The sequence below is a fragment of the Apodemus sylvaticus genome, chromosome 2 (assembly GCF_947179515.1).
Source record: "Apodemus sylvaticus chromosome 2, mApoSyl1.1, whole genome shotgun sequence".
Lineage (NCBI taxonomy): Eukaryota > Metazoa > Chordata > Mammalia > Rodentia > Muridae > Apodemus > Apodemus sylvaticus.
The window spans coordinates 115671666-115698752 of record NC_067473.1 but is presented as its reverse complement, the minus strand read 5'-3'; the positions used below and the strand labels follow the sequence as shown (position 1 = coordinate 115698752).

Sequence of the window (27087 nt, the reverse complement as noted above, 5' to 3'; positions counted from 1 at the left end):
TCAAAGCTGGGTTCCCGCCCCCCCACCCACCCCAGGGTTTCTCTGTGTAGCCCTGGCTGTCCTGGAATTCACTCTGTAGACCAGGCTGGCCTCGAACTCAGAAATCGGCCTGCCTCTGCCTGCCAGAGTGCTGGGACTAAAGGCGTGAGCCACCGCTGCCCGACAACAAAGTTGGTTTGAACTCCTGATCCTTCTGGTCCCACCTCACAAGTGCTGACATTGGGCTAGGACCTAGGGAGTGCGTTCTCATTCTTTGTCTCAGTCCCTCCCCCTGCCCTCCTCCAGGGGCTGTGTAACCCTCACTGGCCAGAACTCACTATGTAGAGCAGCTAGCTACAAACTCACAGAGATCTGCCTGCCTCCTCCTCCTGAACGCTGGGATTTAAAAATATGTTCATGGCACCTGGCTTGTTTGCTTCTTTTGTGAGACAGAGTCTTAGTGTTTAGTGTACACTGGCTTGGAACGTAATCTGTGGCCCAAACTGGGCTGGAAGTCAGGGTTCCTCTGCCTGTCTCTAATGCTGGTGTTAGACTGGCCTTGCAGGCAGACACCACCACTCCTGGCAAGTGATCGTGCGGTGTTTTACTGAACACATATAGTCCAGTTTACTTATCTACATTTCTATTAGTTCTCTATCTTGGCCATGTTTGAGATCTGTTGCCAAAATCTTTATTTAAGTCTCTTGGTGAATGAAGGCCGCCTTCTATACTCACCCTTCTTTCTTAAAAAGTGAAATTCAACCCTCTTTCCCTCCTCCCTCTCTGTCAGGTATTGTAGCCATAAGTACTTGAGTAGGTAAATCTCTTGGTATTTTTTTTTTTAATTTATTTACTGTGGTGTGTGTGTGTGTGTGTGTGTGTGTGTGTGTAGGCCAGAGGTCAATCTCAGATGTGGTTTCCCAAGTGCCGTTGACCTTTTTGTTTTGAGATGGTCTCTCACTGGCCTGGAGCCCACTAAGCAGGTTATGCAATCTACCCAGCAAGCCCCAGGAATCCTTGTTTCAACCCCTCTAGCTCTGGGATTCCAAGTATGCATTACCTCACTTTTGTGTTTTAGTGCATTCTAGGGATTTGAACCCATGCCCTTGTGCTTGCATGCAAACTCTTTACTGACTAAACTACCTCCTGAATTTTAGTTCCGTTTCTGGTTGGGCTGGCCTGATCTGTTGTCTGTCATACCATTGCTGTTGACCAGGTCCCTGTGGAAGGACATGCAGGTGGGACTCTTCCCACTGTTTCCTGTGTTTTCTGAGGGCTGTGGCCATGCACCCCAACACTGTCACTCTGGCCGATGCTGAGGTAGTCTTCATGAAGAAAGAACTTTCGGAAGTACTGGTCTGATGCCACACAGTGTCTTTTTTCTTTCCTCCACAGAAACGTCTCAGAGAGGCTGTGCAACTGCTGGAGGATTACAAGCATGGCACCCTACGCCCAGGAGTTACCAATGAACAGGTACCTCTGCCAGGGAGTGGGCAAAGGCGGGGGAGATGATCTCAGAATCTTATAGCTATCATGCCAATTTTTTTTTTTTTGTTTGTTTGTTTTTTTGCTCAGAAACTTTATTTCAAAACTTTATTCCATATTTTTCAAAGAAATGTTTACACATTGTTCCAAAGGCCCTTGTTATCATCATCATCGTCATCATCATCATCATCATCATCATCGTGTTGTCCCTCCCCAGGCCTATTCCTGGTTACCAGAAGCAGCTCCTTTTAGTGGACTCTCAGCTGTAAATCTGTATTTACATGTGTAACTCGTTCATCTGGACTGCCATTTCTCAGCTTTTTGGCTCTGTAGGTGATGTGATTCTCTTATCCCCCACTTCTGGAAAGACATATCTTCCTTCTAGTCCACCGCCTCCCCAAATATTTAATCATGGTTCTGAGATCTGTATTTCAGCTGCTCATGTCATTCCTGTTATTAAATAACAGCCACTGACCAGTCAAGTTGTTTGAACCATGGCTGTTTTTTGGTTTTTTTTTCAACTTTATGTTTTATCTGGAGTTAATCATCACCTGTTTTTCACTCTTGAACTTTGTCCCACTTCTGGCTCTTGCTGCGTCTCCTGCGTTCTGTATTTCAGGGCCTCCATTCACCGGGGAGCCCCCACCCCCTTCCTTCCATTGCCAGTTTCTCTTTCCTTCAGCCCGCCAGTCTCGGGTCTTTCTTTTCTTTGTGTGTCCTGTGGTTCTGGTGAAGTATTTTTTGTGGCTCCCTGAAAGGGGCGGATGAGAAGAGTGTTTACCTGTCTGGACTGCTTTTGTTACTGAGATAGGGTCTCACTCCCCATGTAGACAAGGCTAGCCTCAAAGCCAGAGACCTACCTTAAAGGCTACCACTCAAACTTACCAGACCACTGGGTGAGAAATTCCTAGGTCAACAATTATCTTTCTCCTCATAATTTTGAACACTACTGCTTATTTCTCCTGACCTATAGTGTGGCTTTTGGAAAATCCGATGCCTTTAATTTCTGATTTTTTTGAAGGTTGTCTATGTTCTTTCTCTGGGATTATCTATGACCCTCTATCTCCTCTTCTGTGTCCTCTCTACTCTGTGTCTTCTCTCCTCTTCCTTCCTTCCTTATTATTATTTTTTGGTTGTTGTTGTTGTTTAGAGGGTCTTATGTAGCCCAGGATGACTCTCAAGCTTGCTATATAGACAAAGATGACCTTGAACTCTTTTTTTTTTATTTAAAGATTTATTTATTATTATATCAAAGTACACTGTAACTCTCTTCGGACACACCAGAAGAGGGCATCAGATCTCATTACAGATGGTTGTGAGTCACCATGTGGTTGCTGAGATTTGAACTCAGGACCTCTGGAAGAGCAGTCAGCGCTTTTAACCTCTGAGCCATCTCTCCAGCCTGACCTTGAACTCTTGATACTCTTAATTTCAAATTCTTTCCATTTTAAAAGTGCATAGAGCTTGGATTATGGCCCACCCCACCCCCTTTCTTTTCCTTTCTTCTTTCCTTCTTTTTTAGACAGTGTCTCACTCTTTGGCTCAGCCTAGCTGCAGACTCACAGCAGTCCTCCTGCCTCAGCCTCTTGCAGACCAGGATTACAGGCATGGTTTCCATGCCCAGCTTATCCTGAGTCTTTTAAACATCATCACAGTGACTCCCTTAAATCTGAAAGTTCTTAGCAGTTCTGGTGAATATGTTTGTATGTTATTGTTGTTGTTGTTGTTGACACAGGGTCTCACTATGGAACTCAAGGTTCAAAGCTAGCTAGCTCCTCTGGGATTGGAAGAGTGAGCCATCATATTCAGCTATACTGTTTTTTAAATGTCTTAATGTTCTGCAACTCCTAAACTTAAGATATTAGGTGTGTTCTGTGTGAATGTGTCCATTGTATAGTGTGTGCATGTGTGTGTGTGTGTGCAGGTGCATATGTGTGTGCAGTAGTAGTGTGTGGAAGACTGCTCAACTGCTCACCACACTGAAGCTGTGGCTCACTGATTTGGCTGTGATGGTTGGCCATTACAAGTCTCTGCCTATCACGTCACTGGGGTCGCAGGTATACACTGTCACACCTGGCTTTTTAAACAGGGGTTGGGGGTCCAGTTTCAGGTGTTCACGGTTGCATGACAGGACTTCCCCAAGAGCGCCATCTCCTGAGTCCCACATGGTAGACATTGTAAATTGACATTCCAGTTCCCTCCTTCCCTCTCTAATAGGCAGGTGCTCACCACCGAGGTCTATCCTCTTCTCTCAGGTTTTCTTGTCTCCCTTTCCATCACTCCAGGCCAGAGGGCATGGAGGAAGCTGGCTGGGTGTCTTTCCTCACAGGACACCCGCTACCAACAGACAAGACAGTGAAGAAAAAGGAAACTGTGGGAGAGCAATGGAAGCAGAAACTTGCCCAGACTCAGGGCAGCTAGAGAATTTTCTTCTCCCTCTCTCCATCCCTTCCCCTCCTTCCTTCCCTCCCTCCCTCAGTCTCTCCCTCCGCCCCTCCTTTTCTTCTCTCTCTCTCTCTCTCTCTCTCTCTCTCTCTCTCTCTCTCTCTCTCTTCTCTCTTTTTCTTTTCTCCTCCTCCTCCTCTTCTTCCTTCTCCTCCTTCTTTGGTGTTTTAAAGACAGGGTCTTTCTGTGTAGTCATGGATGTCCTAGAATGTGGACCAGGTTAGCCCCAAACTCATAAAACTCCTCCTGCTTCTGTGACTTGAGTGCTGAGATTAAAGGTGTATGCCACAAACCTAGCCCGGAAGGGTCTTTTAACTTGAGGTTGGCTAATGAGAAACCTGCTAATGAGGAGGAGTTGGTGTGTGTGTGTGTGTGTGTGGCCCAGGCAAGGAAGAGACAGGAGTGGGTAAGTTTTTGGCAGGACAGGGGAAGACAAAGATGCACTTGGTGCTGGAAGCCCAGCGAGGAAGCCCCTCAGGGCGAATGTGCTAGAGGCTAGCGTGCTAAAGTGACCTCAGTGCCTTGGCCCAGCGCCCATGCAGGGCCCTGAGGGAGTGATGAGACTGGAAGCCCAGGCGATCAAGCAGGCCCTGGCTGTCTTCAGGTATTTGCCCTGCAGCCCCGGGCAGAGAGTCAGGCCTCACTCCCCTGCGGTAATGTTTCTGTCTGGCCTTGGGTCTGCAGGATGGACCTGAACCTCCAGCCCTCTGTAGCCTGAAGGAGTCCACACACCTTCCAGCGCCTGCCCGTGTACACGTCAGAAGGAGGTCCACTCTCTGACTCCGGCCTGCTACCCGCCTCAGCTCCTTCTTGTCCCACCGCCACTGAGCTGGGCCTCGTGGGACCTCCCAGAGTTTGAGGATAGAGGCCACATTATTCTCTTTGCTCCCCAGAGAGCTGAGAGTTGCTGTCCTGCTTTTCAGCTTTGTTTGCTGTCCCCAAAGCCCCTACAGGCCTCCTGGGAGTGGGGGAAGGGCCCGGAGCTTGGCATTTAGCTGTTTCCTGTGATGCTGAGTTCTGGCTGGCAGTGGCAGAGCCTGGTGGGTCCATCTGGTGGCTAGGTGGCACAGTACTCTAGGTGTGAGCCTGTCACTCTGGTCCCCTGGGGCAGGGTCTCCCTCCACCAAGCCTGAAGAATTGGACTATGTGTGGTGGCTGTCAGTGCCTCCTTCCTTGGGCCACAGTCAGCAATGTCACATATGACTGGCCTTCACAGACTGGGGGATAGAGGGGACAGAGATGGCATATTGGCTTTACCACAGAAGTATGAAATTAAGGAGATCCCCAGGTCCTAACTCAGGGACTGCCCTGCTCAAGCATCATGTCTGGGGCATCTGAAGAGTTGCACAGGTCTCTTGGACCTGGAGTTCACAGTAGTCTTGGTCTCTCTGCACCTGTGCTCTGTCTGCTCTATGGTTAGTAGTCTTGACTCTCTGCACCTGCACTCTGTCTACTCTATGGTTAGTAGTCTTGGTCTCTCTGCACCTGTGCTCTGTCTGCTCTATGGTTAGTAGTCTTGACTCTCTGCACCTGCACTCTCTCTACTCTATGGTTTTTTGGCGGGTCTGTAGATCAAAATCCGGAAGCTGGTCTTCATAATTGCAGACGTCACGAGCCACCTGGATATCTTGTGTGCCCTTACTTATCCAAGCCATCTGAGGTGGTGTGCTCCAGCGGCCTCTATTGCTCTTCTAGTTCACGGACAGCTGATAGCTTCTCCACAGACAGTTGCCTTCTTAAATGGCTGCCACACCAAAGAATGACGTGTGGCTTGCGGGAGCTCTATGGTCTAGTCTCTCTCAGCTTGGTTGGTCAGTCTCCACCCTCAGCAGTTAGAGTCTGCTTGAGAAACACCTTCCAGAGTCTTCCAAATTTCTGCTTTCCCAGATGTGTTGCTTTTTGTCTACCTTCTGAGTCTCATGGTCTTCTCTCGCCTCTGGAGGGGATGTTTTAGTTTGGAGGAAACCACTATACTGCAGGACTCTTGTGTTCCAGGCTGGCTTCAAACTAAGGCTGACTTTGAACTCCTGACCCTCGTGCCTCTACCTCTAGAGTTCTGGGATTATGGGCATGTACCACCATGGCTGGTTTATGAGATGCTGTCATGGAACCCAGGATTTGAGACATGCTAAAACAGCGTTCTACCAACTGAGCTACGTAATTGTTTTGCATTGAGGAATTCGTAGTACTTAATACAAAGTAGGTGCTTATTAAACATTTGCTCACTAAGTGAATTCTTTTATAATAAGCTTGAAAGCAAATATCCCGATCTTCATATTACAAAAGAGATTTTGGAGGCTCAAAAAGGCTAAGTAAATCATCTCCCATCTCCTAGTGAGCTAATGGGGGATTTTGAATACAAACCTGGGCTCCTCTGCAGGGCCTGACCTCTACCTAGAGAGAAGCTTCTTGCATAAAGAAGCCACAGCTGCTGCCACGATACTGCAGAAACAGGCAGGACATCCCTCTTCTTTCCCGTGTCTATAGAGATGGGGGCTCCCTGCACCCCACGTAGGCTTGTATAGGTACTTGGTACCTGGAGTTACCATGGCAACACAATTAATGGTGCGCTATAATGCAATGGGCTCAACTGATCAATTAGGAAGTTTTTTGTTTGTTGAATGGAGTCTCCTTCCCGTACAGAAGGGTCCCCTTCAGGCTCTGTTTAATTACCTTCTGGAGGTTGTTTTAAATAGGCTCTGTCTTTGCTGCCTTAGAAGGTTTAAAGAAGCAGCTTGCTAGGAGACAGAGGGGAAGTAGTGAGCCAGACTGGGGGTGGGGCTGTTGTTCTCCCTCTGGGTGCTGGGGTGTGTCCTGCCTCCTAGCAGCATGGGGACCCCAGCCTACCCCTCCCTTGGGTTCTGAGGAGACAGGTTCAGCTGCGACAATGGCCACTTCTTAAATCAGGGAAATTTGTGTGTTCTAACAGCCACCCAGATGGCTTCCCCACACTGCCCTTTGTCCCTGTTCTCCAAGTGAGCCAAACAAAACAGGGTCCCAGCTCTCAGATCCAGGCAAGGCCAGCCACTCCCCTCGGGTCAGGGCTGCACAGTTCTGTGTTCAGCCAGAGGTGCCGTGGATGCTGGGCTGAGCACAAAGAAGGTCAGCTCTAAACCTGGGCCTGCAGCTCAGAGTGGAGGTGCCTCTGTGTGCTGGTGACGATGCCAGGGACCCTGGCTTGCACTCTACAAATGGTGGCCAGTCACTGTGGCTCGGCTGGCCTCCCACGCACGGTTGTAGGTCCCGGGGTGGCTCTCTGTGACCTACTTGCATGAGTGGCCTGTGGAATTTCAGCTTTTTCACTGTGGGCAGCACTACCTCTCTTTTCTAAACCCAACAATTAACTCATCTGTCCAGCAGGTCATGGGCAGAGCTCAGCCAGACACCGTGAGCTCGGTGTCTCTAACCTGTTCTTTTGAGTTGGGCCTGGTGTGGTAGACTTGTCAGGAACGGAACATGGAGTCCACCTCCTTCCTCTTCTGACTGGTTATTGTTGTTCGAGACAGGGTTTCTTGTAGCCCAGGATAGCCTCAAATTTACTGTGTAGCTGGGGATGACTTGAATGATGATTCTTTTTCCTCTACCTCCAGGTTTTAGAGTAATGCAGGTATAAGTCACCATACCCTGCTCAGGTTAATTTTTTTGTTTGCTTGGTTTTGATATGAGAGTTTCTCTCCCTGCTGCTCCCAGGCTGGCCCAGAACTTGCTATACAGCTTAGGTTGGCCTGAAATCCAGGCTTCTCCTGCCTCAGCCTCCTGAGGCTGGGATTATAGGTGTGCTTTAACATAAAGGGGGAAAAAGTATAATTCAAAGGCACATGGGAATTTAACCAGGAGGACAAGGAAAGATGGCAGCTGACCAGAGTGCCCTGTGTATGACCCTGTGTGATCCCTTGGTTTTCAGTACAGATAAAGTACCTGCTGAGAAGGGACAGACATTGGCTCGTTTGGCTGGCTCGTCTCTACCCCCCTTGGTGGTGTCCTGTTAGCATCAGCAAGGCTGTGGTGCAGCCTCACCTGGTTCTGACACACAGGAAGAAACAGATGGTACACGGTGGAGAAGTGCTGGCCTGGGAAAGGTGCAAGTCACTTGTCCCCTGCCACAGGAGCTCGGTCACACAGAGCCTCAGAGTGAGCCAACCACCAGCTGCTGCTCTCTAGCTATGGAATCTTTTCTTGTTGGCCATTTTATCCTCTATACGACAAGGAGCTAATGCAGGACTTGGATGGTGTGTGTCTATACCATTAAAACCCAAAATACGAAAGAAAAAAATGTGGTTTTTTTTTTTTTGTATTTTGTTATTTTGCTATTTTAAGACAGGTTTTCACTATTCTCTATGTAGCCCTGGCTGTCCTAGAACTCACTATGAACAGGCTGGCCACGAACACACAGTTATACCTGCCTCTACCTCCTGAGTGCTGGGATTAAAGGTATGTGCCACTAAGCCCAGCTCATCAAGTTTTAAGTACATGCTGTCTCTTTTTCTAGTGGTTGCCTTATTATATTAATCAACTAATAAACTCTAGCAGTGGTTCTCAACAGGTGGATGGAGACCCCTTTGGGGATCAAATGACCCTTTTACAGGGGGTGCATATCATATATTTACATCACAATTCATAACAGTAGCAAAATTATAGTTATGAAGTAGCAATGACATGATTTTGTGGTTGGGGGTCACCACAACATGAGGAGCTGTTTTAAAGGGTCACAGCATTAGGAAGGTCTACAGTGTGTGCCCAGGGTCTCAAGCATGCTGTACATGTGGTGTTGCCCGTTACAGCCTGCCCTACCTTTGTGTATATATATATATACACATATACAGACACACACACAAACAATTAATTTTGCAGTGGCAATATGTGAAAAAGATACAGAATTCTAGAAGCATAAAAAGAGCAAAGAATTAAAAAAAAGTTTTGGGAGACGGTTCACTCAGTAAAGTGCTTGTCATGCAAACATGGGCCTCTGAGTTTGGTCTCCCACACCCACGTGCAAGCCAGGCATAGAGGGTGGCATGCCCTGAACCCCTGCATTCCCCGGGGTACAGAGAGAAAAGCATCCTTGGAGCTCACAGGCTGGTCAGTCTAGTTCAATCAGAACAATAAGGTCTACAGTGATTGAACCCACCTGAGATTGGCCTCTGGCCTGCCGTGTACAGAGCGTTATATGGAAATGTAGCTCAGTTGGAGTGTAGCTTCTGCACAGGAAACACAGTATAAAATGTGATTGGCATTCAGGAGGTGGAGCCAGGAGGGTCAGGATTTCAAGGCCATCCTCAGCTCTGTAGAGAGTTTGAGAGCAGCCTGGGATACATAGGACTCTGTCTTGAAAAGCAAAATAAGGCATGGGGTAGGGATAGTGACTCAGCAGTTAACAGCACACCTGGTTCTGGCAGAGGACCAGAGTCTGTTTCTCAGCGCCCATTCTGGAAAGCTCACAGTGGCTTATAACACCAGTACCAAGGGGTCTGGTGCCCTCTTCTGGCCTCTATTGAGACCTATACACGTGCACAATGCCTGCCCCCCTGCAAATGTACGCGTAGTATACCCAGGAATAAAAATAGATAAAATCTTTAATTTTTTTAAAGAAAGGTTAAAAGGAAAAAAAAGTAAAAGAAAAAGGAAGGAAGAAATGGGAAAAGGAAGAAAGGTATGTGGGCAGGTAGCCAGCTTCCCATTCAGGAAGTGGTAGAGCCACTTCCCCCCTCCCTTTTCTTGTAGAACCCCGTGTCTCTCTGAAGGTACTGCAAGGTTTTCAAAGTTCTTTTTAGTTCATGAGTTGTTCTGTTTTCCCCTAATTCTCTCTGTCTCTCTGAGTATCCAGGCTCACTGAGAAAGGATCTTTTCCATTTAGGTATTTCAAACATCAATGTGTTTAGTTTTTTGAAGTAGGGTCTCAAGTACCCCAGGCTGGTCTCAGACTCCCAATCCTCCTGAGTTGCTGGGATCATGGGACAGTGTTTTCTCCAGGGCTGAGGTTCACTGTGTCATGTGTTCTGTATATGAAAAGCACGTGTTATCGAGGTGTCTACCTGGGCCTCCAGCCTTTGGGAAGTAGAGACAGGAAGATCAGGAGTTTGAGGACACGCTATACTACAGAAGACATTGTCTCAAAATTCCCTTGGTTAGAGAACACGGCACCCACCAAGTGCAATGATTACACACATACACATAAAAGTGTCATAATGAAGAAGTGCTAGTTAAAAATTGGAATTTAGCTAAATGAAGGAAAACAAAACAACAAAAAGAGTGGGCTGGAGCGGCAGCCGTGGTGGTGGCATGCTTGTCGGGCATGCTCAGAACCCTGCTCCCAGTCCAGGATCCCGTGAGCTGGGCGTGGTGGGACACAATGAACCACAAACGCTGGCGGTGGAGGCTCCAGGAGGACCAAGGGGTCAGGGGCACTGCCAGCTCCATATAAGTTTAGGGCCCAGCTGGGCTACAGGATATCCTGTTTCAGGAATTAAATTAGTTGGGGGTTGGAGAGGTGGTGCAGTGGTTAGAACACTGGCTGCCCTCCCAGAGGACTTGATTCATTTCCCAGCTCCCACTTGAGGCAGCTCACATCTGCCTGTTAACTCCAGCTCCAGGGGATGTGACATCTTCTGACCTCCACATGTATGTACACATGTAGCATTTACTCACATATAACATGCTTCTATATTAGTAAGTAAAAATAAATATTTTTAAAATTTTATTTATTTTTATTGAATATATTCTTCATTTACATTTATTTATTTTATTTTATTTTATTTTATTTATTTTTTTTTTTTTTTTGGATTTGGTTTTTTCGAGACAGGGTTTCTCTGTATAGCCCTGGCTGTCCTGGAACTCACGCTGTAGACCAGGCTGGCCTCCGACTCAGAAATCCATCTGCCTCTGCCTCCCAGAGTGCTGGGATTACAGGCGTGCGCCGCCACCACCGCCCGGCTTTACATTTATTTTTTATTCAATATATTTTTTATTTACATTTCAAATGATTTCCCCTTTTCTTGCCCCCCACTCCCCGAAAGTCCCATAAGCCCCCTTCCCTCCCCCTGTTCTCCCACCCACCCCTTCCCACTTCTCTATTCTGGTTTTGCTGAATACTGCAACACTGAGTCTTTCCAGAACCAGGGGCCACTCCTCCATTCTTCTTGTACCTCATTTGATGTGTGGATTATGTTTTGGGTATTCCAGTTTTCTAGGTTAATAACCACTTATTAGTGAGTGCATACTATGATTGATCTTTTGAGACTGGGTTACCTCACTTAGTATGATGTTCTCCAGCTCCATCCATTTGCCTAAGAATTTCATGAATTCATTGTTTCTAATGGCTGAATAGTACTCCATTGTGCATATATACCACATTTTTTTGCATCCATTCTTCTGTTGAGGGATACCTGGTGTACTGGCTAGTTTTATGTGTCAACTTGACACAGACTGGAGTTATCACAGAGAAAGGAGCTTCAGTTAGGGAAGTGCCTCCATGAGATCCAGCTGTGGGGCATTTTCTCAATTAGTGATCAAGTGGTGAGGGCCCCTTGTGGGTGGTACCACCTTTGGGCTGGTGTTCTTGGGTTCTATAAGAGAGCAAGCTGAGCAAGCCAGAGGAAGCAAGCCAGTAAGAAACATCCTTCCATGGCCTCTGCATCAGCTCCTGCTTCCTGACCTGCTTGAGTTCCAGTCCTGACTTCCTTTAGTGATGAACTGCAACATGGAAGTGTAAGCTCAATAAACCCTTTCCTCCCCAACTTGCTTCTTGGTCATGATGTTTGTGCAGGAATAGAAACCCTGACTAAGGCACCTGGGTTCTTTTCAGCTTCTGGCTATTATAAATAGGGCTGCTATGAACATAGTGGAGCATGTATCCTTATTACATGTTGGGGAATCCTCTGGGTATATGCCCAGGAGTGGTATAGCAGGATCTTCTGGAAGTGATGTGCCCAGTTTTCTGAGGAACCGCCAGACTGATTTCCAGACCAATTTGCAACCCCACCAGCAGTGGAGGAGTGTTCCTCTTTCTCTACATCGTCGCCAACACCTGCTGTCTCCTGAATTTTTAATCTTAGCCATTCTGACTGGTGTAAGGTGAAATCTCAGGGTTGTTTTGATTTGCATTTCCCCAATGACTAATGAAGTTGAGCATTTTTTAAGATGCTTCTCCGCCATCCGAAGTTCTTCAGATAAAAATTCTTTGTTTAACTCTGTACCCCATTTTGTAATAGGGTTATTTGGTTTTCTGGGGTCTAACTTCTTGAGTTCTTTGTATATATTGGATATTAGCCCTCTATCTGATGTAGGGTTGGTGAAGATCTTTTCCCAATTTGTTGGTTGCCTATTTGTCCTTTTGATAGTGTCCTTTGCCTTATAGAAACTTTGTAATTTTATGAGGTTCCATTTGTCAATTCTTGATCTTAGAGCATACACTATTGGTGATCTGTTCAGAAACTTCCCCCCTGTACCTATGTCCTCAAGGGTCTTCCCAAGTTTGTTTTCTATTAGCTTCAGAGTTTCTGGCTTTATGTGTAGGTCCTTGATCCATTTGGAGTTGAGCTTAGTACAAGGAGACAAGGATGGATCAATTTGCATTCTTCTGCATGCTGACCTCCAGTTGAACCAGGACCATTTGTTGAAAAGGCTATCTTTTTTCCATTGGATGTTTTCAGCCCCTTTGTCGAGGATCAAGTGGCCATAGGTGTGTGGGTTCATTTCTGGATGTTCAATCCTGTTCCACTGATCCGTCTGCCTGTCACTGTACCAATACCATGCAGTTTTTAACACTATTGCTCTGTAGTATTGCTTGAGGTCAGGGATACTGATTCCCCCAGAATTTCTTTTGTTGTTGAGAATAGTTTTAGCTATCCTGGGTTTTTTTCTTATTCCAGATGAATTTGAGAATTGCTCTTTCTAACTCTATGAAGAATTGAGTTGGGATTTTGATGGGTATTGCATTGAATCTGTATATTGCTTTTGGCAAAATCGCCATTTTAACTATATTAATCCTGCTGATCCATGAGCATGGGAGGTTTTTCCATTTTTTGAGGTCTTCTTCCATTTCCTTCTTCAGAGTCTTGAAGTTCTTGTCATACAGATCTTTCACATGTTTGGTAAGAGTCACCCCAAGGTACGTTATACTGTTTGTGGCTATTGTGAAGGGTGTCATTTCCCTAATTTCTTTCTCAGCCTGCTTATCCTTTGAGTATAGGAAGGCTACTGATTTGCTTGAGTTGATTTTATAACCTGCCACTTTGCTGAAGTTGTTTATCAGCTGTAGGAGTTCTCTAGTGGAGTTTTTTGGGTCACTTAGGTAGACTATCATATCATATCATCTGTAAATAATGATAGTTTGACTTCTTCCTTTTCAATTTGCATCCCTTTGACCTCCTTATGTTGTCTAATTGCCCGATCTATTACCTCAAGGACAATATTACAAAGATAAGGAGAAACGGGGCAGCCCTGTCTAGTCCCTGATTTTAGTGGGATTGCTTCAAGTTTCTCTCCATTTAGTTTGATGCTGGCTACCAGTTTGCTGTATATTGCTTTTACTATGTTTAGGTATGGGCCTTGAATTGCTGTTCTTTCCAAGACTTTAAGCATGAAAGGATGCTGAATTTTGTCGAATGCTTTTTTAGCATCCAATGAAATGACCATGTGGTTTTTTTTCTTTGAGTTTGTTTATGTAGTGGATTGCATTTATGGATTTCTGTATATTGAACCAACCCTGCATCCCTGGGATAAAGCCTACTTGATCATGGTGGATGATCATTTTTATGTGTTCTTGGATTTGGTTGGCAAGAATTTTATTGAGTATTTTTGCATCGATGTTCATAAGGGAAATTGGTCTGAAGTTCTCTCTCTTTTTTTTTTTTTGTTGGATCTTTGTGTGGTTTTGGTATCAGTGTAATTGTGCTTCGTAGAAGGAATTGGGTAGTGTTCCTTCTGTTTCTATTTTGTGGAATAGTTTGAAAAGTATTGGTGTTAGGTCTTCTTTGTAGGTCTGATAGAATTCTGCACTGAAACCATCTGGTCCTGTGCTTTTTTTGGTTGGAAGACTTTCTATGACCCCTTCTATTTCTTTAGGGGTTATGGGACTGTTTAGATGATCTATTTGGTCCTGATTTAATTTTGGTATTTGGTATCTGTCTAGGAAATTGTCCATTTCCTCCAGATTCTCCAGTTGTGTTGAGTATAGGTTTTTGTACTAGCATCTGATGATTCTTTGGATTTCCTCAGTTTCTGTTGTTATATCCCCCTTTTCATTTTTAATTTTGTTAATTTGGATACTTTCTCTGTGCTCTTTGATCAGTCTGGCTAAGGGTTTATCTATCTTGTTGATTTTCTCAAAGAATCAGCTCCTGGATTCGTTGATTCTTTGTATGGTTCTCTTTGTTTCCACTTGATTGATTTCAGCCCTGAGTTTAATGATTTCCTGTCTTCTACTCCTCCTGGGTGAATTGGCTTCTTTTTGTTCCAAGACTTTCAGGTGTATCGTTAAGCTGCTAGTGTATGCTCTCTCCATTTTCTTTTTGGAGGCACTCAGGGCTATGAGTTTTCCTCTTAGCACTGCTTTCATTGTGTCCCAAAGATTTGGGTATGCTGTGCCTTCATTTTCATTAAATTTTAAAAAGTCTCTGGTTTCTTTCTTTATTTCTTCTTTGGCCAAGGTGCCATTGAGTAGAGTATTGTTCAGCCTCCATGTGTATGTGGGCTTTCTGTTGTTTTTATTGCTATTGAAAACCACTCTTACTCCATAGTGATCTGATAGGAGACATGGGATTAGTTCGATCTTATATTTGTTGAGGTCTGTCTTGTGCCCAATTATATGGTTGATTTTGGAGAGGGTACTGTGAGGTGCTGAGAAAAAGGTATATTCTTTTGCTTTAGGGTAAAATGTTCTATAAATATCAGTCAAATCCAATTGGTCCAAAGCTTCAATTAGTTTTACTGTGTCCCTGTTTATTTTCTGTTTTCCTGATCGGTCCATTGAGGAGAGTGGAGTGTTGAAGTCCCCCACAAATATTGTGTTAGGTGAAATGTGTGCTTTGAGCTTTAGTAAAGTTTCTTTTATGAATGAGGGTGCCCTTGCATTTGGCGCATAGATGTTCAGGATTGAAAGTTGTTCTTGGTGGATTTTTCCTTTGACCAGCAAGAAGTGTCCTTCTGTATCTCTTTTGATGACTTTAGGTTGAAAGTCAATTTTATTTGATATTAGAATGGCTACTCCAGCTTGTTTCCCGAGACCATTGGCTTGTAACATTGTCTTCCAGCCTTTTACTCTAAGGTAGTTTTTGTCTTTGACACTGAGGTGTGTCTCCTGTATGCAGCAAAATGTAGGGTCCTGTTTATGTATCCAGTCTGTTAGTCTATGTCTTTTTATTGGGGAATTGAGTCCATTGATGTTAAGAGATATTAAGGAATAGTGATTATTACTTCCTGTCATTTTTTATGTTATTTTTATATTTGAGTGGTTATCTTCTTTTGGGTTTGATGAAAGAAGGTAACTATCTTGCTTTTTCCAGGGTGTAGTTTCCCCCCTTGTGTTGGAGTTTTCCTCCTATTATTCTTTGCAGAGCTGGGTTTGTGGAAAGATATTGTGTAAATTTGGTTTTGTCATGGAATATCTTGGTTTCTCCATCTATGGTGGTTGAGAGTTTTGACAGGATATCCTGTCTCAAGAATTAAATTAGTTGGGGGTTGGAGAGGTGGTGCAGTGGTTAGAACACTGGCTGCCCTCCCAGAGGACTTGATTCATTTCCCAGCTTCCACTTGAGGCAGCTCACATCTGCCTGTTAACTCCAGCTCCAGGGGATGTGACATCTTCTGACCTCCACATGCATCTACACATGTAGCATTTACTCACATATAACATGCTTCTATATTAATAAGTAAAAATAAATCTTAAAAATGTAAAAATAAAAGAAAATATGGCTCATGAAGCTTAAACTGCAAGAGCTTTTAATTCTCTCTCTCTTTTTCAGCTCTGGAGTGCACAGAAAATCAAACAGGTAATTTAGTTCTGTGTTTTTTCCTTCTTCTCTGTAGTTTCCTGGACTCCTTTTCTCCCTGTCCCAAGCATCTAGCAGGAGCCCTCGTCCCATGGCTACTGGGTGTCTGGCCTCTCCCACCCCTGTTCTTGGTTCTAGCACCCCAGGGCCTGAACATCCAAAGGCCGGCGGGGTTCTGGCCTGACTGGCCTCACCTCAGACACTCTGGTGATTCTAAGAAAAGACTGGCTTCTGTCCACCAGGTCTGGTTCTGTGCCTGTTGTGTGGCAGGCAGGGACAAGAAGACTTCACATAGACTTGGCTCCCACAGGGTTGAAGGCTGTGAGGAGGAGGCTGCTGCTCAGGGCCAAGTGTTCAGAGGCGATGCAGCGCCCGGGGAGGGAGGGTCTTCTTGGGGCAGCCGGCCTTGCCCTTATCCCTTGTCCTTAATACTTCTGCTTGTCTCTCCGCTCTCCTCTCCTACGGCCAGGCTATCCTACACCCGGACACCAACGAGAAGATCTTCATGCCTTTCAGAATGTCAGGTGAGCTCCCAAGACCCTTCTGGCTTGGCCCAGCTAGAGAGCTAGAGGTGGCCGTGTTTCAGACATTATATGAAGTTTCCTGGGAAGACATGAACTCACCCCAGAAAGGGTGCTGATGGCATCCCAAAGAAACAGTCCGCTCACATCTCTCGATGAGCCCTCAGGCTTATTAGGGTCACTTAAAAGACATCCCAACATAGGGGGCGACTCGTGACAGCTGCGTCCCTGGCGCTTCCTGCCAGCCTTGCAGGCATTGCTACCTGAAGAGTCTCCTCGAGTGCCTATTGCTTCTGTAGCCTCGGACAGGGCCTTGGGGACCGGGTAACTTTCTGAGCTTCTTCAGCCTTGTCTCAGATACCTCCATACTTCCTATAGAAGGGAATATTTCAGTTTGGAGGCAGTGGTCACAGCCCAGCACCAGAGAAGGGCGTGGCCTCTCACGCATACGGCCACACTCTTGCCCACATGATTACGTTAGCTTGACCACGTTAGATCAGGCACACACCTGTCTCCCTTTTCCACCTGGGGTTGGGGTGGAGCCGTGGCCTCTTCACTGGGTCTTGGCCTTCACCAGGTCACACACCCCTCCCTAATAGCAGCCGCAAGCCACTGGCTGAGGGGAAGCCTTGGCTTCTGTAAGTCCCATCTGACCCCTTGCAACACACTCTTTCTCTCTGTCCTAGGCCATAACATCTAGACTAAACCACTGTCCTCTGACCTTGTTAACTAGCCTTCCTTTCTGGGCAGACATGTGCAGTGTGTGCTCACAACCCTTGTGTGTCTAGATAAGGCAGGGCTCCTGTTCTGTGAAGCCGGTGTGCACAGGGTCGTGAGATTCTCCACCCAGGAAGTTGCTGCTATCTGGCAGCCCCTAGAGGGCTGCTTTGTGTGTTTCACACTTGGGGCTCAGAGCGATCTCTTCAGGCTGGGATGGGGGCCCTTTCCCTGTCTCTCAGAGGATATGGATTTTGCCCCAAGCCACTGGAGAGGGATATATTCACACCAGTGCGCTGCCATCTCTTCCTAGACATTTTTACCCACTCTGGTTCAGGAGCATGCTGTGAAGGGCTACTGTTTGCTGCCTTGGAAAGGCCTCCACCTGGCTGGGAGAGGAGACCTCAGTCAGCTGAGAATGCCCTGCCTCAGGAAGCCTGATCTCCTAGGCTGTGTGATGTCATTTTGTGACCTGGGCCCTGGCTGCCAGGGGCCCTGGCTCTGCTGTGAAGGCTTAGGCAGCAAAGGCTCTGGACACAGAGGACCTGAAGTTGGAGCTGTTCACATCCGTCTCCTGGCCGAGCAGGCCCGCACCCCAGCCTGCCTTCTTTGATAATTCTGGACCTTTCTGAGGCTGACATTCCTTTCAGCCCCCTCATTCCAACCCCCAGACTTGGCCCTGTCCCCAGAGGGAGGCGCAGGAGAGCCGTGGCGCCAGCTCATAGAGCTGTGTTTGCTCAGGATGTGAACCTGGGATCTCCATACAGCTCAGATAAGTATGGCTCCTGGTGCCTGCCCATCAGCTGCCTGTCTAGCATACGTCAGAGGCTAAGGGGCAGGAGGATGCCCACTGATGGCACACAGGCCGGGACCTGGCTGAACCTCACCCAGTGCTCTCTGAGGCTGGCCAGCGAGAACACTAGAGCTTTTAAATGCTCTGTTATCTAGCATACGGCCATCTCAGGTGGACAGGGAATTCCTGTCCCAGGAATGGTTATGAGGTGGAAGGTTTTTTTTTTTTTTAATTTTAATTTTAATTTTTTTATAAAAAGGCTAAGGAAGGAAGACACTCAGGGTTCCTTGGGATATAAAACCATAAAGATGCGTGTGTGTGTGTGTGTGTGTGTGCGTGTGTGTGTGTGTGTTGTGTATTGTGCCTCAGAGAGGGAGTGGTTCAGAGGACCACTGGGGACCAGCAGCAGGCCAGCCTCTGGATTTTGGAGGTAGCTGGAGCTGTCTGGCAGCTGGGGAACGGAGTCGGGGGGGGGGGGGGGGCGGTGAGTCCTCTGCCTTGGGGAGAGCTGAGTCAGGGAAGGCTGTGGTGTCTCTCTCTGACTATGTTGGGTTTCTTATGAGACCCAGAAGGTTCATGGGACCTGACTTTTTCTCTCCCCACCCACAGGTTACATTCCTTTTGGGACGCCAATTGTAAGTCTTACCTGCAAAGGGTTTTCTTTTCCAAAATGAAACTTCAAATGTCTAAGAGCATCATTGTTCATAAACACTGGGCTAGTTCCTGTCCTGGTGGGGCACTGCTGGGAGAAAGGCTGTGTGCATCCTTGCTGACCACAAGCTCTGCAGCGAAGGAGTCTAACGTCCCCCCCAGGGCAGGGAAGCTCCTCAGACCCTCATCTTGGAGACTGGGAGCTTTCCTAAGAAGCCGGAGAAGAGGGAAGACAAGGGCACCTTGTGGAAATTGAAGTTGCAAATTAATTCAGACCAGGTTTCTGTGTTCTTTTTGTTTGGTTTTGGAGTCGGGTTTAGCCCTGCTCATGATTTCTTTCCTGTGTTAAGTATTCTGTGTTATGAATATGGATTAAGTCTGAAAAACAGTGTTGAATGAGAAAATAGTAGCACAGTAGTAATACTCGCTGATGTCATTTATATCATGTTTTAAAATGTGCAAAGTGATAGTATATATAGTGTCCGGGTGTATGCTTTGTGTATCTGTGCGAGCAGCCCTGGGAGTGACAAGCAGGACTCACTCACTGTACCTTCCGCTTTGGGTAGAGAAGGGGTGGAACCCTGCAGGAAATCGCTGCTACAGTTCCTGCTGGTTCTTACACAGAAGGCAACACTCCCACAATCCTTTGAGGAAGTGAAAAGCACAAAAAACGGAGTGCATGTCAAGTTCTATGTGTGCTTGAGAGACTTCATCTTATGCATTTGCACTTTTATCTTTGAAAGTTGTTTGTCCCCCCCACCCCCCACCTCCCAGATTTCCTTTTTCCTTTGTGCTCATGATGAAACTTACACTTCATGCCCACTGCTTCTTTACTGTTGAGCCACATCCAAAGTCCTTGGGGGCTTTTGCTGTGTTTTGGTTTGATTTTTTTTTTTGAGACACTTTCTCTTTGAGGTCCTGATCCTCCTTTCTGATCCTCCTGCCTCAGCCTCCCAAGTGCAGAGATTATAGGTGTATACCATTAAACTTGGCTTAAAAGAAATGATCTATGTATCTATTGGTTTTTGAGACAAGGTCGTATGTAGCCCAGGCTAACCTTGATATGTAGCTGAGGTCAGCTTTGAACCTGTGATTTTTCCTGCCTCCACCTCCTGAGTCCTGGGATTACAAATGTGCACCATCGTATTCCCCTTATGAAACCTTGCAGATGGGATGCAGGGCCCCTGCAGGCCGGCACTCAACCACCCAGGCTGCGTTCCCTCACTCTTTGAGCCTGGCTTTTGATTTTTTCCCCAGATTGTTAATTTATACTTTGTTGGTGTTGTTTTTGCATGGTTTGTATTAGAGCGACTTTTTTTGCTGGTTCTTAGTTGGTCCTTTGGAAGGGAACCCTCCTAATTCTGGTGATGGCCACACACTCACAATTTTATGCCACAGATATGTTGCGTTCTCTATATAAGCATCATCGATATCGAGAATCAAATAGTATGAGCCCCCGCCCCAGGAAGGGGTTTGTTTTACTGTTTGTTTGTCTTTGTTTTCAACTGAGTATTATTGCAGGAGCTCAGAGGCCCATCCGCGGAGGCGCCCAGGAAAGTGAGGCTTTTAAGATTACGCTCCCCTAACAGTTGTTTCACAAAGGATTCTGAATAAGGTCGGGGAAACAAAGATGAAAAAGACAAACTGTGCCCTTGACAACTTTTGTGGCATGGGATGGACTGAGGAGCCTGGGTTCAGGATGTGTCTACCGTGAAAAGAGAGAGGCCAAGAATTCATCCACGTTTTAGGGCATTGTCTTTTTATTGAGATGATTTGACTACATAACCCAGGCTGGCCTTAAACTCCTAGTCTTCCTCCCAAGCCTGTGTCACCAAGGCTTCCTCTAACCTTTACCTCTATACCTGCCAATTTATTTGGAATTGATTTGAACTCTTATTTGTCTTATGCCCTGACCGTTTGGCTTTGTTTGGCAAATGCTCTTCTGAGTAGCATTTGGACCATCTCGCTCTGCATCCTGCTGTGCAGGCAAAGTCTTTCCCCCTTCCAGGCATAAACAATGTATTTGGCTAAAATGTGTTTTCTTTTGTAAGTAAATTTTTTTCATTTCTTTGGGAATCATTTGATATGTTTTTTTCTTATCTTTGGAGTTCAAAAATATCTCTAGGATTAAAGGGAAAAGATGTATATTTTATACAAGAAATATATGAATATGTTCTTTGGGATTCAAAAATACCACCAAAAGTTTTTTTTTTATAAAGAATATTTTAATTCTGGGCCTGGTAGCACATGCCTATACTCCCAGCATTTTGGAAATGGGGTTGGGAGGATCAGATGTTTAGGGCCAGCTTCAGCTACACAGAGTTCACATGAGACATTCACTAAGAATTATTAAAATTTAAAAATAAAACATTTATATAATCAATACATGAATGTCTTCTTAGCTTTGAATTCAAAGAACACAAACAGAAGCACAGGTCTGTAAGACACACTCCAGGTCACCACAGTGAGACCACGTCTCAAAAAGAAAATGAAATAGAAGGACAAAGAAAAGAAAGAAAGGTTTTAGTTGGTAGAGTGCACGTCAGAGTAGCCCAGGTTGGCCAGGTTGCTGAAGATGGCTTTGAACTCCTGACCTTCCTGCCTTTAACTGAAATCAGAGGCATGCATTGCCACACCTGGTTCCTGGGTTTCTGGGGATGGAATCAAGGTTTTGTGTATGCTTGTCAAATACTGTACTAACTGCGTTACATTTCTGGCCTGGTATTCTTTAAGCAAGTATTTTATTACTTTGTGTGTGTGTGTGTGTGTGTGTGTGTGTGTAGGGAGGGAGTGTGTGTGGTGTGCGTGTTTACACCAAGGTACACAGATGGAGTAGTTTTTCTCCTTCCATCAACTCAGGGCCTGGGTTTTGGGGGCAAGCGCGTGTACCCATGGAGCCATGCTTCTAAGGCCCAGCCTGCATTTTTTACTTTTTATCTTGATTGCTCATTCTTTCCTTCTAAAGAAAGTGTTTAAGCTGTGACTTGCCTTTAGACGACACCAGTATTGTGTGTTTTCTTTTATAGATACATAATGTAACCCTATATTATTGCTTTCCAAATAAGTTGGAAATTATAATTTTGAATACTCCTTAGTTGAGATTTTAAAATATATTTCTTTTTAATTGTGTGTGTGTGTGTGTGTGTGTGTGTGTGTGTGTGTGTATACATGTGTCTGGGTGGTCACAGAGGCCAGAGGTATCAGACTTCCCAGTAGCTGGGGTGACAGGTGATTGTTAGCCACCTAGTGCGATGCTGGGTACTGAACTTGGCTTCTCTGCAAGAGCAGTGTGTTTCTTAACCACCAAACCATATCTCCAGCACCAGGCTTTATTTTATTTTTAATTGTGTTTTTGTGTATGGGTTTGCATATGTGTGTGCAGATATGTGCAGATGCTAGCAGGCATGGTATCCCCCTGGAGCAGGGGTTACAGGAGTCTGGGAGCTGCCTGCTGTGGCCCCTGCTGGGCAGCACCCGCTCTTAACTGCTGAGCCCTCTCCAGCCCCTTATTGTGATGAAGTCACTCCTTTTTAAACACTGTTAATTTATTGTTATTATTACAGCTCAGTCTTATTTTCAGAGAGCATGACTTCTGTAACTCTGTCGTTTAAAAAATTGGTTGTGCCTGGGTTTGTTGTTGTGGCATAACTGTTATCAGTTATGTGTGTGATCATCTGCATAGTATAGAAAATTCAGAGTAATCACGGCTTAAACAACAGTATTTCTCTTGAATGTCAAAGAAGCTTGGATGTGGTTAGAACTGCCCAAAGCAGGAACTCAGTCTTCTGCTGTCACACTGTCAGTGATTGTTTCTATTGTCCATGTCACTTCACAGCTCACGGGATAGCTGCTGGAGCTGTCATATCATACGCACATTTCAGAGAGGAGAAAGGGAGAAGAGTGAAATATCTCCCAACTGAGTCATCTGTTTCCAAGGAGTCTTCTTGGGAGTCCCATACAACTGTGGCATTTCATGGGGAATTAAGCAGTTATATAGTTGACTCTCGATCATACAGATTTTTTTATGAATGAGAAAGAAGAGTAGAATAGTTAATAGGTAGGCATATCAGAGTCTGCCAGAGTCATTTTTATGCTTGCACATGTGTCCCAGTGTGTGTGCATGAGTGTGTATTTGCGGATCAGAAGACAACCTCAAGTGTTGATCCTTGGGTGCAATTCATCTCGTTTTTGAGACAGGGTCCCTCACTGTCCTGACACTCACCAAGCAGGCTAGGTTGGCTAATGAGTCCCAAGAATCTTCTTGTTTCCAATCTCCCCCTGCATGCTGAGATAAGCATGTGTCACACCACACCCTAAACCCCACTTCTTTTTAAAGTGAGTTCTGGTGGGATTGAACCCAGGTCCTCATGCTGAGTGCAAGCACCTCACTGACTGAGCCACCTCTTCAGCTCTGACATAATAATTTTTATAAACATTTACAGCGATATATTATTTGGCAATATTATCAAACCAGAGTCCTGGGCGTCTGGGCTGGTCTCTCAGGTGGATACCGGCTCATGGATCTCTAAGTGACTAGATGGATTTTTAGCAGAGTCCGTGACTGCTCTCAACCGGAACAAATCAACCAAGCTAAGAGTATAGTTCTGTTTTGTTGTGGTGGTTCTGTATGTTTTGAGACAGGATTTAACCATAGAGTGCTACTGAGGTGCTCTGCTCACACCCCAGACAAACCCACTGTTGCAGGAAACTGCAGCCCTGCTGGTGTCCAGGCTTATTATATGCTGATCTCCTTTGCTGTGAGCTGTGCACTATGAAAGTAGATGTCCTGAGTAGCCCAGGCCTCAGAGCCCATGAACAAGGATCTCTGAGTTAGCACATACAGTGTGGAGACAGTACACCTCAGAGCAGCAGCGTGGTCTCTCCACGGAGGCAGAACAGGCAGCATGTTGAGACATGGTGTCCCAGTGGACGGCTCAGCAGCTGACCTGCTTCTGAGTCCCAGAGAGCCATGTCCCAAGATTCAGGGCAGTGGGTCAGAGGTGAGTCTCCAGTTGAGCCTGGAGGCCATCCATCCCTGCGCCCGGACATGGCGAGCAACGTGGCGGTTTACAGGTCCCACTCTGGACTCCGGCCACCACCAGATTAAAACCTCACCTTATATGGAGGGAACATGACGGTTCTCCAGCGTTCACAGCCTGGTTCCCCTCAGCCACAGTAACCCCTCTAATGTCCTGCTGTTGCCTGACATCCCTGAACAGTCCTTCGATACTGGTCCTAAAGGGGCTGGAAGGTTCCAGTCCACACCTTCCTGAAGCCCCTGGTCAGAGTGAGTAAGAAATATACTCGCGGAGAAGCCACTGAAAAACGCTTACCGAAATAGAAACGAGGGTGCCAGCGAATGTGCTAGGAACTGGGCCCCTGAGTGATAAAGGGAAGGGACGCGGGAGGCTGGCAGGTGCCTCAACTGAGAAGTTTCTGGATGTTGCATCCAAGCAGCCTCCTGCCTACATGAGCATCCCCGCTCGACCCCATACCCTCCGGATCACCCTGCGAGTAACCTCACTCCTACCCCAGGGCTCGCAGGGACGAGCTGGTTCTCTCACAGGCACTGGCGCCAGTTTAGTCAGCAGATTTCACAGATCCACTGGCACCCGTGTCGGGGCTTATTTTAAGCTTAACATTTAAAGATGGGAACTTTCCCCCACTTTCGTGTGTGGCAAAAAAGATCCCAATTTATACAGAAGCGCGGATGCTAAGCCACTGTGTCCAGGCCACTTCTGCGGCTGCTGTGGTCCAGTCTCCATCTTTTCAGGGCCCTCCAAGAAGCCCCCACCATGGTGGTGTTTCCTACAGTCAATACCTCTTTCCTTTGCTTCCTACTGTAGTACAGAACACTGTCCTTCCCATGATCCCATGGTAGAAGGCGCAGGACTCCTTACCTGGGGTCTGTTCAACATTTCCGCCTGTGCTCTGTGTGCCCCCCATGCTAAGAGCTCAGTGCCTTGTGGGCCTGTGCTCCCTGGGGACATCTGTACCTCCCTTCTCGGCTCTGCACTTCCATCCAGTCTGGACGTTTCAAATCTCAGAAGGATGAAGGACGTAGACCATGAGCCCCTGGTCCGTGGGTCTGATGCCCTGTTTGTTTGTTTGTAAAATCTCAGATGTGACTAAGCCTGTTCTAAGCTCACTAAGAAACTGAGGATCCTTGAACTTCTGATTCTCCTGCACCATCTCCCAAGTGTTGATTGCAGGTGTGCATTAACACTCGGGGTTCATACCGTGCTGCACATGGGACTCAGAGCTTTGGGCAGGTTAAACAAGTATCATACCAACTAAACTACCTCCATGGCCACAGATTCTAACTGTCTTGTGACAGTGTAGGCTTGGGTCACACAATCTCCGCTTTCTCTCATTGCTCTGGATGCTCCCATGGGTATAGGAACCCCAAGACCCAGAAGGTACTCATGAGGTCACGGAATCTCTACTGTAATGGAGAGGTAAAGAGTTTACTTTCTGTCAGGGTTTGTCCATGTCCTAGGGCTTTGCTGACATGCTGAGTCCTTCTCGATGCAAGCTGCTTTCTCCTGTGTCCTAATCTTCATTCCAGCTCCTCGCTGCCACCTCCAGTGTCACCAAATAATGATCATTTTGGCCCCATCCACACCCTGCAAGAGGTGTCAGTCCAGTTAAAGCTAGACCCCCACCAACCAGGGTTAGTCTTGACAAAAACTACTTCTGGACATGCCTGCAGCCTTTAAACCCGTGGGTCGTGACACCTTTGGGGAGCAAACGACTCTTTCACAGAGGTCGCCTAAGTGCATCAGAGAGCACAGATATTTACATTACGATTCATAACAGTAGCAAAATTGCAGCAGTCAAGAAGTAGCAATGAAAATAATTTTATGGTTGGGGGTCACTGCAACCTGAGGAACTATATGAAAGGGTCGCAGCACTAGGAAGGCTGAGAATCACTGCTTTATAAAGTAGTGACGCCCTGATACACAAAAGTGTTGCTTTTCAGATCACTAGCCATGTGAATCAGAAGGTGGAGGCAAAGCACAAGAAAAAAGAAAAAAAAAACCTAGCAAATTATTGGGTGCCCCAGCTGCGGCAGGTCTGTGAGAGGCCGCTGCTGCTGAGGAGGGGGTGGTGTGTGGGGGGGGGGGGTGGTAAGGAAGGGACCGTATCAAAAGACAGGTACTCTACTTGTGAGGGGTGTGAATGCCCTCTGGCTGCTCACCTCCAAGGCTGAGGACAGTTCTGGGGAACCAGACTCTGCCAATGTGGAGCCAACTGAGATGACGTCAGGAGGACAGAGAGGGTGATGGGAACCTGCAAAGAAGCTGAACCTTGACCAAGTAGTGGGATGGGTGCTGAGCTAAGTGGCGGTGGGGTAGAGGGAGGGTCAAGGATAGTTATTCCAATCATTTCTCCTCAGTTGGGATAATTTGGTGGCACCCTGTGGTGAGGCTCAAAAATGTGTTGCCCCTTCATAGTTAAATCGAGTGTGTGTGTGTGCATGTGTGTGTGTGTGTTTGTGTGTGTGCGCGCGCGCGTGCGTGTGTGTGTGTGTGCGTGCGTGCGTGTGTGCGTGCATTGTGTGTGTGTGTGTGTGTGTGTGTGTGAGAACATGCACATGCTGGTGTATAGATGTGTCCAGAGGCCAGAGGTCGACATCAGCATCTTCCTTGTTTTCCACCCCACTCTGCGACAGTGAGACGATTGTTTAGACTGGCTGGCCGTGGAGCCCCAGACTCCTGCCATCTCTTCCTCAGCAATGGGAGGAGAAGCACAAGTTGCAGCGTTCACTTAGTGCTGGGGTCAACCTCAGGTCCTCACGCTTGTACAGTAAACCATTTGCTAACAGAGCTATCTCCCTAGTGCACCCCTTAGATTTGTTTGTTCCTATTCTATGTGTATGTTTTACCTGCATATGCATGCACTGTCTATGGAAGCCCAAGGAAAGCATCAGATCCCTTATACCTGGAGCTACGGGCAGTGTGAGCCACCATGGAGGTTCTGGGAACTGAAGGCAAGTCTTCTGCAAGAACAAGTGTGCTTAATGCTGAGACATCTCTCCAGCCCCCTACACACACACACACACACACACACACACACACACACGTACACATATATACATATGTACATATATATGTATGTAAGTATGTATATATGTCTGTCTGTCTGTATGTATGTATGTATGTATGTATATGCTATGAGCACTATACAAAACCCTCATCTGAGAGTATGTGGGAAAGAGCAAGGCTTCGGGGCTGCTCAGGTCGCTCTGGGCCAGTTCCTGGGGCCTTGCTTGGCCTGTACTCTCCGCCACCCCCAGCTTCAGCGCTTAGGGAACAGTTTTATCCCAACAGAAGACTGGGATGATCCAGGTGTTGTTTCCCAGATTAGGCCTTGTTTGGGCTCAGGAGATGGCTTTCTGGTTGACACCTGGCACTGGCTGCTTGTCCAGGGAACCTGAGTTCAGTTCTCTTCATCCACTCTGGTCATCTCATAACTGCCTTGAACTCAATCTCCAGGGGATCCAAAG

At 46.5% G+C, this 27087-nt stretch overlaps 1 protein-coding gene across 2 annotated transcripts in view; it reads left to right on the top strand.

The window, feature by feature from the left end:
• Sfxn5 (sideroflexin 5) overlaps positions 1 to 27087 on the top strand; it is a 125192-nt gene that overhangs the window by 32586 nt on the left and 65519 nt on the right. For both annotated transcript variants that reach the window (XM_052174163.1, XM_052174162.1), the window contains exons 3-6: positions 1375 to 1452; positions 15870 to 15896; positions 16366 to 16420; positions 18537 to 18562. In XM_052174163.1, the coding sequence (XP_052030123.1) occupies positions 1375 to 1452; positions 15870 to 15896; positions 16366 to 16420; positions 18537 to 18562 (186 nt within the window). The remainder of the gene's footprint in view (positions 1 to 1374; positions 1453 to 15869; positions 15897 to 16365; positions 16421 to 18536; positions 18563 to 27087) is intronic.